Source organism: Dysidea avara, chromosome 1, assembly GCF_963678975.1.
Source record: "Dysidea avara chromosome 1, odDysAvar1.4, whole genome shotgun sequence".
Classification (NCBI taxonomy): domain Eukaryota; kingdom Metazoa; phylum Porifera; class Demospongiae; order Dictyoceratida; family Dysideidae; genus Dysidea; species Dysidea avara.
In genome coordinates this window covers 43,952,367-43,965,965 of record NC_089272.1, presented here as the reverse complement: position 1 = coordinate 43,965,965, position 13,599 = coordinate 43,952,367, and the positions used below count along the sequence as shown (strand labels likewise).

The following is a 13,599-nucleotide window of genomic DNA, read 5'->3' as shown; positions in this document are numbered from 1 at the left end:
TACAGCAACCAGCTAAAGAATTTGAAGCTTAAACATCAATGAAAATGGTCCAATACAACAATAAACTGGCATTATTAGCCGATTATGGTGGCATAATTTAGAGAATAATGGGCAATTCTCAAAAGCATAATAGGTGATTTTTGAGCATTGCTCAAAAGCATAATGTTCAATTTTTGGAGCATAATAGCCTCATGCCTAGTAGGAATCTTTCTTACAAAATTCAACAGTGTGGGAATATTTCCTACAAAATTTCTTAATGTAACTCTACACGTGTAGGAACCATGCTTCCTAACAAGGGTAATTTTTTGGTACATTACATAAAATTTGTTGTATTTTTGAGAAAAACTTGCCACAACTTGAAAATTTTGGCTTCTTATTTAGTTTGGAACATATTCTATACAACACAGTAATATTTGTAGCAGTGGTATTTGTACCTAGTAAACCGTATGTGGTATTTGTGCTAACTTATTGCAATCACTGATGGTATATTTTTACTGTAATGATCAGAAGACCATCTATAATATGTAGTACATGTCAATCTCATGAGTGCACAAGCTGTAAAAAAGGTTTGCATGTATACAGCACTACTGCAAAGTGATACATTATATTTTGTGAAAGGTGTGATGTACTGGATACATGTGGTAGCACTTCAGATGTTCTTATGGGTCAGATAAGCTGGATTAGCCATCATTGGTACATTGTGATAATCAGAAGGAACTTGTACAGTATCATATTGTGGTACTATGGAAGAAATTGGATCATTGTCTTGACCTACTGGAACATAAGCTGGAGGTGACTGCATCTTGATTGTGTCTGTGTTTAACTGCTGCTGGTTCACAGGAGTTTTAACTTCTACAGTAAACACAAAAGTCATGGCTAATTGTTCACTTGTGTTTATACATCTTACCAGAGGTTTTGTGCTGTAGTATGTGATAACGCTCCACACACAACCAAACAATAATGACAACAGTTATTACCAATGATATTATGAGGAGGACAATGATAATAGTGAATACAATGATCAAAGTTGTGTTCCCATCATCATCTGATTCACTGTCATCATCTATTAGTGATTATGATGAGAAACGTGAATTGGTCAGTAAACCTTTTAGTTATGAGTGTATGTATTGTACTTATGATACTAGGTGCTTGGTTCACACACACATGCACGTACACACACAAGCATACACACTAGAGACCCGCCGATTATGCTGGCATAATAATGAGCATAATAGGTGCCTGAAAGCATTGAGCATAATGCTAGCATAATAGGAAGAATATTTGTGAAATGCTATAAATTCTTGCTTATCAAAATACATATCCGACAAAAAGATCGATATACTCTAATAGAACAGTCAGTAACGCTAATAAAATTATCAGGTAGCAGACTGTTCTATTAGAGTATATCGATCTTTTCTGTGACATGCATTTTGACAAGCAAGGATTTACAGTCTGTGCTTCCACCACTTACTGCTTTTCCATAAAGTGCAAAGTTATTAGAAAAACATGGGAACTGAAGTAAAAATATTGAGCATAATTTGAGCATAATAGGTAAATATTGAGCATTAATTTAAGCATAATAGGTAAATTTTTGAGCAGTGCAGCATAGCATAATAGGTAAAATAATGAGCATAATCGGCGGATCCCTAATACACACACCCACTACACACAAACCAACTATTACATACAGCATAACACTACGTTATACAGTATCTAAGTAGTATTTAGCTTGTAGGAAAGCAGCTACTGTAGCATAATATTATTTGTAAAAGTCAACAAATCAACACACCTTTAATTGAAGTGGTAGCTTGTAAAACAATTGACTTGCTTCTGGAAGGTTGAACTGTGCACAAATCATTTTAACTAATATTCAATTACAAATTGAACTACGTACATGTTTACCATGAAATTATACAAAAGGGTGTCTATTTTTGAGTGATATACAGCTAATAGCATACAAGTAACTGATGAGTATGATTGGAAAAGCTGCGTGGACAGATTGATTGAATTTTCAGGATGCCAAACTGAACTTCTCTTAGCTATCTATACATGACAAAAAATAACAGTGGTTATTGTATATAATACATACTTATACTAAGCACAAAACATTTGTAGTATTATAAGCTAACAGCATAAATTATCTAACATACAACTCATACAGTATAGTACTGTATATTAGGGATCATGAAGGTTAGCACCTTTTCACAAACAATTGACCAGAATCAGCCTTGCAATAGTTTCATGGTGCCTTGGCAGTATTGGTTAAGAAGAATCAAGAGGAAGTAGGTAGAAGAAGAAGGTATCAGGTAGAAGAAGTTATCACATGACTTATTTTTAAGTGGATTTTCCAGAGCAAGATGCTGTGTAACATTAGCAAACCAAGTGTGATATGATTCTCTTCCAAGCACAACAAAAGGAAGTCAGTATATCCTCCTGTTATGATTGAAGACCAGCCTCTTAAAGCCATCACAAAGCAATGCTATTATTTAGGAATAATTTTTTACTGTTGTCGGCCAGCATCACATATGCCAGCATAATGTTAGTACATTAGGTGGATATTTCAAACTATGGAGCTTAATTCCTTAAAAATAAATTATACTCCCTACTAGAGCAGTCAGAGGAAATTGCAAACTAGCTCCTTAGGTCGATACTCTCTAATAGAACAGCCACTTTGTAGTGAAATACTCTAATAGAGCATTCATTGATTAAAATGTTCCAAAATGATGGTAAGAAATGTTTTTAACCTAGAGTCATTAATGGGAACACTGAAGAGCATAAATTTTGGGAAATTCTGTAAGCATTTTGGGCAAACTTCTGAACACATTTGACTCAGGCCTAGTTGTCTTCAGTGAAACGCTCAAGTGTCTGATGTGTGTCACAAGTGTTCTTACTATTTATATGTGACCAGGCATGACAAGTCATACCTCAGTACTGGAATGGAATATCCACATTCTGTGACTTGACAATGCATTATAAAGCTTGCCAATTAAATGTTTAATAAAGACTGCATAGCCATAGCATATGAGTCATGAAAATTTGAAAAAGTAGGAAAATTGTATGTACCCATGTGCCCTATTTTTGCAGGCGCGGTCACATATTTCATTGGGTGCAATCACAAAAATCTTCCTGTTCCACTTCTTAAGTTGTTGAAGGAGTTTTTGATTTTACTGCATATCAGGTATGCTCTACCAGTGTGGGGACTCTCTCTTCTCAATCAACAGGTTAGTCACTTGCGCCATATGCAGAATAGGGTAGTAAGGGTGGTTTTATCTCTTAAAAGATTTGACCATGTATATGTGCCACGTGAACAGCTTGGTTGCCTAACATATCTGATGAAATCAAGATCTGTAGCTTGGCAGCAGTTCACCATCAATATTCTAGTTGCCAGTGCCTGCAACTTCCAACAATATTTTTGGTAGCCCACATACCCATAACACTCGATGTAAGGACTATTTTGCAAACAGTCTTCATTGTCACATGGTTAGAGCACAGCAATATTTCTGACATAGTGCCACTTGCTGGCAGAATAAATTGTCATTTGAACTTCCCCGCAAGCATGGGGAATTTGTCTCATAAATTATAAGTCTCACTATCTGACTAAATGACTAAAAATAGTTAATGTGTGAGTATATTTAACTGTGTAACTTTTTGTTGTTTTGTATTTATCATTTATTTATTTATTTATTTTGTGTGTGTTCTTTGTTTTGGTACTTTGTCTTTTTTATGCTTATGTACTCAGGCATGAAAGAACAGCTATGCTGAATGTCAAAAAATCAAATCAAAATCAATCTAGCGTAAAAGTGTCTCCAAAACAGCCAAAAATACTTCAGGTGGGTTGCTATGGAATTTTTTTTTTTATTCAGTAGAATTTTTTGCTGACCGACTGCCAGCCTGCCTGCCTGCCTGCCTGCCTGCCTGCCTGCCTGCCTGCCTGCCTGCCTGCCTGCCTGCCTGCCTGCCTGCCTGCCTGCCTGCCTGCCTGCCTGCCTGCCTGCCTGCCTGCCTGCCTGCGTCATGGCTGGTTAGTTATAGATAGACTGAATTAGGGGTTAAATGTCCACTAGTATATCTGTAGGTATAGGCGACCTCCCTTGTTTCTTTACTTTTCATTTCTATGATCTCTAATTGAACTTAATTTTTCCTTATAATTATATACAGTAGCGTACCTATTAGTATGCTAGGTGACACTCTGGTTGTATTCACCATCACTTCTTTTCCTTCTCCCTGACACATTCCCACACTAGGGACAACACTGATCCTATATGATGTATTACTGGTTAGTCCATTAATAGTGTACTGAGTATCATTAGTAATGTGTGACATTACCACATCACCAGTTGAAGATGATAATGATATAACATAAGTCATGCTACCAACTGATGTACTGATCCATGATATAGTGATGAAAGTGGTACCGGTATCCTCCACTGTGATGTTGATGGGTGGTGGTGGGTCTGTATAAGCATGGAGCTATAGTTGTATGTACATGAGCATATCTACAGAATAATGTACGTATAATATTATACATGTACATGAGTAGGTCAATATATGTCAATCAAGCATGACTGCTGCATGCAAACTTGTATGCTGGCCTTAGGCTGGTAAGTAAATTCTGTAAACACTCTGTTTACCAGTAACTAATGAACATGATCAAAGGTTTGCAAAATTGTGTTCAAAACTGTAGTGGTTGTCTTCATTATTACTGTGCATACATCTGAAAAAGGTAGCTATGATGCACAGATCACTATAGAGGCCGGTAGAAGGCATATGACTGATGACAAGAATTGATCCCTTCTTTCCCTCAAAATTTGGAATTCTCTACCTCAGTACATAAGTGACTCTAAGGACATCAATCAATTTAAGCTGGTCTAGCAACAATTAATTAAGTAGCTAATTGTTGTTTTGCATTTTTTTGTTTTATGAGAAGTAGTAGGGATGTCAACAAGGTGTTGAATTATTTTAAACATCATTACAGCTCTTATGCTTGGTAAGTAGTTATACAAAAACCTCATTAGATACTTCAATAATCTACAGTACAATAAATTTTTGTTGTTTTCTTGAGACAATACATGTGCTCCATATACTCATACTTGAGATACGTATGTAATTAATCATGGTTGTGTGTACTTTGTTCATTAACACTCTGGTCAATACATAAATCTAACTTACCAAATACTGTAAGAGTTCCTATGGTACTCTCAATAACTCTATTCAACAATGCAAAGATACACTGATATGATGAGTGGTCATCAGTCCCATCCACTGGACCAACTCTTAACACACTATTGTTTCCATTAAGTGAATCAACTATCCACTCCAGTCCATCATTAGTGCTAAAGATGATATCTATCCCACTGATAGTCTGATTACTAACTATTACTCCATTTCTATTCCTCTTAATGATTCTCCAGCTTGGTACCACTGAGTAAGGATTAGCTCCAGTAAATCCACATGTACAATTTACCACTTGATTGATACACACTGTTGTGTCTTGTGGACCATTAGTGATAATGAGAGCTACACATAAACAATACATTTCATATGTGTGAAGTTGATACATACAACCTCTGGACACTCAAAAAATTTCTGAATTAAAGCAAAAGTAATTTAAGTAACAAAGCTTAAAAACTCTAAAAAATAATTTTAACAAGACAGAAAACATAGCTATATAAAATGGTACTAGACTCCACTACATCTAAATTAGCATACATAGTAATAACTATACTGGTGTTAGTTACTGACTTGTATACATTGTTTATGCACACATGATTAACTGGAATTTTCTGCTAACCTGCTGATGCTGCTGTAACAAGACAAGTAATTATAATAAACACTTTATTATCCATAGATGTGATATGTATCAAAACTTATTATAATACAGAGAGTAACATTCCATGTAACTTCCTTACACCCAAAATGACAAGACTTGTAGATATTGCAGTTGTAATACATGTTGTTCCAAGAGTGGTGATGTAATTTTGTAATATAAAATTTACTTTATAAGGAGATAGGTCATGTGTGAAACCTGTCAAATATGGTTGTTTATGACATTTGGGAAGACGATAAATTATATCTCTATTAAATTAGTCTATATGGTTTCAAGATTGGCATTGATATAAGGCTTTCCACAGTATTCAAAACACTTCAGTAGGCTGTGGACATATGAAATTTCTTTTAGAGATTGACTTGGTTATACATATCCACACAAAAAAAAAACAGGCAAGCTGTGAAAGACAGTGTGGCCTTAAAAGGCCTGGAAAAAAAAAAAGAAAGGTGGCAGCCAATAAATGGCTGCAATAATGTTAATGCTAACAATGCACACAGCCATTATTAACATTAACATCATTGCAGCCATTTGTTGGCTGCCACTTTTGATTTCACAACTTTCTTCACCCGGGTAGTGATGAAACCCAGAATGGAGCGGAACGGAATCAATCGGGGGGCGCGCCAAGTTTAAATCGTTTTAAACAAATTGTGCACTGTTTCCAACTGTCACACAATAACTAGAATTGTACTAGAATTAGGTGGTTTCTGTTTATAGGTATGCTAGTAATCGTTCGCTCGAAAGTTCTATTAAATGCCCACCACGTGGCAAGTTGTGTATAAATAAAATCCGAGATAAAATCCATCCAGTTTAGTTTAATCTTGATGTAGAAGTACTTTCGTACCATTCCAAAAGGTAAACTACTGTAGTATATTCATGTTGTAGCGATATTCAAGCCTTTTTAGTACAAGTGTCGCTGGTTTTCTGAAGCAACTATAATTCAACTATTATTGACAGCGATTTACGAGAGTTAGCAAACTGCAGTATGTTATATTAACAGTGCTTACAAAAAATAGGTTAACAGCTTAGCTAAATGATCGTTGTTCAGCTTAGATGATTGTACAACGCATTCTTGCAGTGGGCATTAAATAGAGCCATCGATCAAATGACTTCTAGCGTGTCTATAGCAGAAGCAAACCAATTCCTAGTTATTATGTGAAAGTTGGAAACAGTGCACAATCCTTTTAAAACGATTTTTTAAAATTTGGCGCGCGCCCCTATTCGTTCCGTTTCATTCCGGCTTTTATCAGTACCCTCCTTCACTAAGGCTGCATCTTTTTTCACAGCTTAATTGGCTGTTTTTGTGTGGATATCACTCCTTTTTGTAATTGTAAGTTCCAAAGCCAGTCTATGGTTGGCCTTGATACTTCCTTTTAGCCTTTTCCCCTTTACTACAGGCATCGTTGAAGACCACGTTGCTAAAACCTTGCACACCCACTGATGGTAATTCATGCCACTAACTCTAATGTTCACATTTCAAGGGTAGGTTTAGGGGTGCTTGGGTGATTAATTTTTTACAACAGTATATGCTAGTAGAATCCATATGTGTAATTGCATTGTAAGCATGGAGAGTGTTTAACATAACAATGAGACATGATATTTTAGTTGTAAGGATTAAATCGAAGCCGCCAGCTAAAAATCAAAATGCTTTAACAGAACAGTCAATTACTGTAATAAAATCAGAACATTCAAAAAGACCAGCATATAAGCTGAAACTTTATCCCACAGACATTCTGAATTCCTTAAAGTTAAAAAGTTTTACACTTTTTGTGTACTCAATCATTCATTTTGCAATTCCAAAAATAACCATTAAGGCTTAATATATGTGCCGGGAATTTTCAGCTTTATCTACAAACAAAAATTAATAGTGTTTGGGTAAATTGGGTTGCATGCTTTCTTTTTCCAAATATAAAACGATGCTGATGCTAGTGAGAGGTACAGTAGGCTGCAGAAAAAGTTAACGTTTCATAATTGTAATTACGCTGTAGTAGCGTAATTGCAAAGCGTAATTACGAATTATGCTCTATTGGTAACTATTAGTATAAATTATAGTATATATGGCTGGTGAAAAACGTACTTTTTTGCATAATTACGGATTACGGTCAAAATGTAATTACAGTACAAACATGGTAATTACTTAGTAATCACACCGTAATTACAATTACGAAACGTAAACTTTATTTTGTAACCTACTGTATCTTACAAGTTAACAGAAGTAGCTACATAAGACCCCTTGAAACTGAACTGAACTTTAAAATTATGTAGCTGTCTGTATGACAGGACAGCTCTAGCATTTATAAATTTACCACTGCTAGAGACTGATGATGATCACTTTCCTTCAACATGCTGTTACTCACAATGCACATGATATAATTCAGTCAAAATTGTTGCCAGATGCTATCTCAGAAAGCTAAACTTTTTGAACGTTTCCTTTTGGGGGCATGCCCCCAGACCCCTCCTAGATAGAGCATGCTCTGGATGCTCAGCATACTTTGCACAATGTACACTATATACCTGTATATCTATACTCTTTATATCAACCATTTATAATTATATATAGACCATGGTTCATGCAAATTGCAATAGTTCAAGACTTAAAATCAGTAGGCAAATACATACGTAGTTCATATGTATGTGGCTGTGTAGTACTTTCAACAAGGAAATGTAACCTTAACCATAGATACTGTAGTATATTCTATGTACCTATCTATGTCTTAACTGACAAGATGGCAACCAGTGCCACAACTTAAAATTTGTTATGATGTTCACTGATAATGTTCAGTTAAATAAAAATTACAGTAAGTACATATGTAATATATATAGTTAATCTTATTCATATGTATACTGCAGTGAGTCCCTTTTTGTTGTACTGTACCTACAGGGTTATCAGTACTCGGTGAATTACTAATCTGTAGGGTGCCATGCAAGTTTTTAAAGACAAAGCACTTGATTGACAGTACCAAGACTAAATAATGGAGAAGTGTGTCTGAATGTGTGCCCTAGACACTTGCATATGTGCAGGATTATTCCCTCATGTTTAAATGTTAAAATGCATGTGAGCATAAAGATTGTACAGTAGCATAGATAAAAATACCAACATTGTATAAGCTATGTGTACATCCATGGACATACACATGCACTTAATCAGCCTAGTCTACTGTTTCTTAACTACTGGGGACAAACTTCCGGTAAAATGATGCTAATCCCAGAAACTGTTTCACTGTCTTTACATCCTAGGAAGTAGCAAATTCTTTGACAGCTGTGATTCTCTTTGGTTTGGTTGTAACCCATTTGGTGTGAGGAATGAGGATATGTATGTCCTAAACACTCCACTACTTGACACCCAAAGTGGCATTTCTTTGGATTGAGTTTCAGATTAACCTCCTCCAACTTCTGTAACACTTGTTGGATATGGTTTTTGTGATCAGTAAATGTCTCAGAAAAAATGAGTATGTCATCAAGGTATACAGCAACAAAGTTAGGAGAACCTTCTTGATGTGAAGTACTTAAAATCTGCTGCATGAGTCTTTGAAATGCAGCGGAAGCGTTCATAAGACCAAAAGGCATTACCCGAAATTCAAAGAGCCCTTTATGTGTTGTAAAAGCGGTCTTTGCCTGTGAAGATGGGTGTACTTGTATTTGCCAATAGCCTGACTTTAAGTCCAGTGTACTAAAGTACCGGGATTTCCCTAGCTGGTCCAACAGATCATCAATTTTTAGGAGTGGAAATGCATCAGCAACAGTTATCTTATTGAGGGCACGATAGTCCACACAGAACCTTAATGTGCCATCAGTCTTTCTTCTTCACCAGGACTATGGGACTAGCCCATGCACTTATGGATGGCTTTATAGCATTGGCATCCTGCATTTCCTTGAGTAATTGAGCTACTTCTTGTTGTGCAGCATGTGGGATCTGCCGTGTTGGCTGTTTCTTTGGAACGACATCCTCTGTATTGATTTCAAATTGCATAAGGTCTGTTTCACCTCCTTTCCAGCTGAATACCTGATGATGTTCCAACAGAATCAATTTCAAATCATCTCGTTCACTGGGTAGCAAGCCAGATTCACTACAATCCACAAGGTGACACAATTCTGTTCTTCGCCAGCTAATCGTCTCTGAGGTCATCGTCACCTGATTGATTCTAGGATATTCCAGCCTTTCTGAGTCACTTGATGGTACAATTTCAGCTATTCTTCACACCTTCCTCCAAAATGTGTGTGAACCCGGTGCAGTTATCCACAGTAATGTCATAGGTTCCATAGGCACTATATGAAAGCAAGGCTGGCTCTACTTGAAGCATATTGTCTAGACTAGCCAGTTCTAGTAGGAGCTGTTTTGGCATATCCTGACCTGTCTGAGTACCTACTAGCTTTACAGAGACTACACGGCACTGTTGTGGCAAAACACGAACACTCCTTACCACTTGCACTTCAGAAATAGTGCATGCCAAACACGGACATCTGGGTGATATTGAACTATGCCAAGCTGGCGGCAAACACCAGGAATAACTGATCATGGGTATTAATTTTTATGTAAACTGTGGCCTCCATCCTTTTGTCATTAAACTCCACATCAAGCTCCATGTGACCATCTAATGTGAAGGGCTTCTGATCATATGTGCGTGGAGTGATGTCGGGAGGTTTAAAGTTTTTCTTTTTCACCCTCATCCAAGGTGTCAGTGGTAGCACTACTCGACTCCACAGGTGTATCTTGTTCTGCTACAACCATGCTTGCTTTCTTTGGTTGACTGGTACCTATTTGGTTAGGCCTGTTCAAGCTACTACCATCTTGTTTCTTGGGGCCCTGGCTTTCTTGTTTCTTAGCATCACATCAGTTTGCCAGGTGATTTGGACTACCGCATACATAGCACTTCCGCTGGTTGGTGGATCTGGCAGGTACGTTTGAGTTAACATACTCAGCTACTGACACGTCCTCTAAAGGAGTTGCTATTTGTCAACTGCAGACTGTTTCTAGCATGCTGTTGTCACTTCAGTAATTCTGTTTGTTGATGCTCCTCACTTTTAGCAGCTAGGCACAATTCAGGATATGATTGTACCAAGAGTTCATTATGTAGATTTGACAGTACATTAATTTTGTAATGCAGCTAGCTTCTGCAATTACAAAAAGTTAGCTTGTATAATGCTTAACCAGTAATGAGAGCAATTATTACTACCAGACTGACAACTGATAACGTTGATGATTGCTGTTCTACTGTTTCTATATTATAGCAAATATTATACATTTATTGTACTAGCCAAATAAATTTAATTATGCACTAAACTAGTTAAATTTGCAGTTACTCAATTAACTGTTAGTAATTGTTAATTATACACTGAAACTAATTGAATAACAGAACTTAAGTATTTTCTATGTGTTTGGAAGGTCCCTGGATAGAGTTGCAAATCTAACTAAATTTCTCTGCATGGTTGTACACATGTATGCTAGGTAGCACTGTGAAAAAAGAGGGATATAAGATGGTATTTCCAGTGGCTTATTGAATACAAAAAAGCTTGATATAACCTATACTATACTAACAATCTCATGTAAGGCTTTACTTAATGTGTTAAACATATTGAAACCATATATGTGATGGTATAGTGTGGGAATTATACTAGATATAAACTATTTCAGGTAATGTGGTAAATAAACTGAAACCATATATGTAATAGTATAGTATGCATTATACTAAAGTAGAACATGAGTATAATACAGGGTTTATATTAAAGCTTATTTGTATTCAATAAGCCACTGGAAATACCATTTTATATCCCACCTTTTTCACAGTGTAGGCATCATGCAGCTATCCTACAACAGAAACTTTGATAATTTGTTGATCTCACTGTCGTGACAGAGCTGTGTCCGACATTGACATTTTCGAAAATATGTTAATACAACAGTTATTTTTCATACCTAGTGTTGTTCTATACAGTAGTCTTCGCTTCCAGACATAGAAATTGACTTCGAGTAGCACTTATCTATTTATAAGCGCATGTGCGGAGGATAGGCTAGCACGCTACAGAGTACCATACATTATTTTATAGTTGTAACATGGCTATGTCCACCCAAAGCATGAAGGCCGCAGGCCCCAGGGCTAAGGGTGGACATATCAGGCAGACCACGAGTGCCCGTGTTACAATTATTATGCAACACTTTTATTGCAGGCTAATAGCCTGCCAGGTGATTAATTACCCATGCCAATATGAGTGTAACCATTGGGTTCATTTTAAATACATGCCTGAAAGATTCGATTGTAGTTAGGCAGCAGGTAACGTTGTAGCTACGTTTGTTATAATAAATGGACGAATCCTAAAGTTATCATGGAAATGTTGAGTTTTTGCAAATCACGGGGAATTTACAAGTGTTTTAATGCTATTGAGTTGTTTAAAGACTAACTGCAACATATACTATAGTATGTACAAGTTGAGCTGGATCCTGAAAAACAGCTAAAAATTAAAAGTGGATTTTTTTTCTCAAGAGAGTTAACATTTCAGCCAACCAGATGATTAGTGGTGACGCAAAGGTGTCAACAACAGGCACATATGGTTTGGCTCCATTACAAGTTTGGGAAAGGGCTGCAAATGGACATTGCACTTTTATGGCTTCCCATATGAAATGTATGGTGAAAATTTTGATTGGCCGTAAATATTGTGTCAGTCATTTGAACAAAAAGATTTTGAAATATTTTTAGCAGGTTGAGCAGTGCTGCAAATGAGCTAAATTTTAAGATCATGTGTAATTGCATCCATGAATTATTAAATGTTTTTGAGGATCCAGCTCAACACATACATACTAAGGGCATAAGGGGTAAGCTTCATTGCAGCATGGTTAACTTGTGTTGTCTGTAATGTGGGTATGGTCCGTATTTGACAACGTGCCAAAATGCTTGTGTATGTGCAATAAGACTAGTTCTCACCTTCAACTAATGTTTCCCAACTTGTAGAATGGCAAGGATACTCCATCTGAGTGCTACTTGTGGCCAAACTCCAACTCGTGATAATAGTCACATGAGCATTAATTTATTCCCATGATCAATTTCATTCTGAGCTTTTTATAAAGCAAACCGGGCAGTACCACTACTTCGTGAGTTGGAGGGCATTATAAAGATAATGCCCTAACCACAGGGCATTATACAGATAATGCCCTGACCACAAGATAATATCAGATATGGTTACCCAAAAATTCCTTTGATCTGCCTATGCAAAGTGTTACACATATATACCATTGTACACACACTATAGAATCTAATGCATACTCACAGAGATTTAGCTGGCATACCCCAACTTAGCCTCGCAAGCCAGGACCTTAGTAGGTATAAGCACCTGTACCCTATACTGAAAGCTGAGAACTCCTGGATCTATAGCCTACGACAGTAAACTAGGGTGGATCTCTACAATTACATAACTGTATTAGATTTCTAGAGCACTTGTACAACAGTACATCGTCTATAATACTTGTAGCATGCTAGCCAATCCTCCACACATGAGCTTATGAATGGATAAGTTCTACGCATAGATTATGTCTGAGCCTAGAAACAAAGACTACCGTACAGAACAACGTTAGGTATGGAAATAACTGTTGTATAGATGTAAAAGTGTATTTTGAAAATGTCCGTGTCCACATCCATACCCATATATTCACCTTTTTCAACTACCCTGTCGTAGGTGACACCTGCAGTCAGTCCCAATTTATTGCTGGTGATCATTCTGTACTGTTACATGCAGGAATGTTTGTACATGTAAGTAAAGTGCCATAATCACTATAATACACATTATAT

At 36.6% G+C, this 13,599-nt stretch overlaps 1 protein-coding gene across 3 annotated transcripts in view; it reads right to left on the bottom strand.

Annotated features, from left to right (window-relative positions):
* Window positions 1-475: 475 nt before the first annotated feature.
* The window catches only part of LOC136265414 (uncharacterized), a 33,510-nt gene continuing 20,386 nt past the window's right edge, over window positions 476-13,599 (bottom strand). Inside the window, exons 1-6 of one of the 3 annotated variants that reach the window (XM_066060272.1) lie at window positions 5,792-5,906; window positions 5,170-5,517; window positions 4,167-4,454; window positions 1,790-1,843; window positions 908-1,063; window positions 476-852 (exon numbers count right to left, since the gene is read on the bottom strand). In XM_066060272.1, coding sequence (XP_065916344.1) covers window positions 650-852; window positions 908-1,063; window positions 1,790-1,843; window positions 4,167-4,454; window positions 5,170-5,517; window positions 5,792-5,846 — 1,104 coding nt within the window. In that variant the 5' untranslated portion in view covers window positions 5,847-5,906 and the 3' untranslated portion in view covers window positions 476-649. Of the gene's footprint in view, window positions 853-907; window positions 1,064-1,789; window positions 1,844-4,166; window positions 4,455-5,169; window positions 5,518-5,791; window positions 5,907-13,599 lie in introns of those variants that run through there. The other 2 variants (XM_066060275.1, XM_066060264.1) reach the window with 2 other exon arrangements.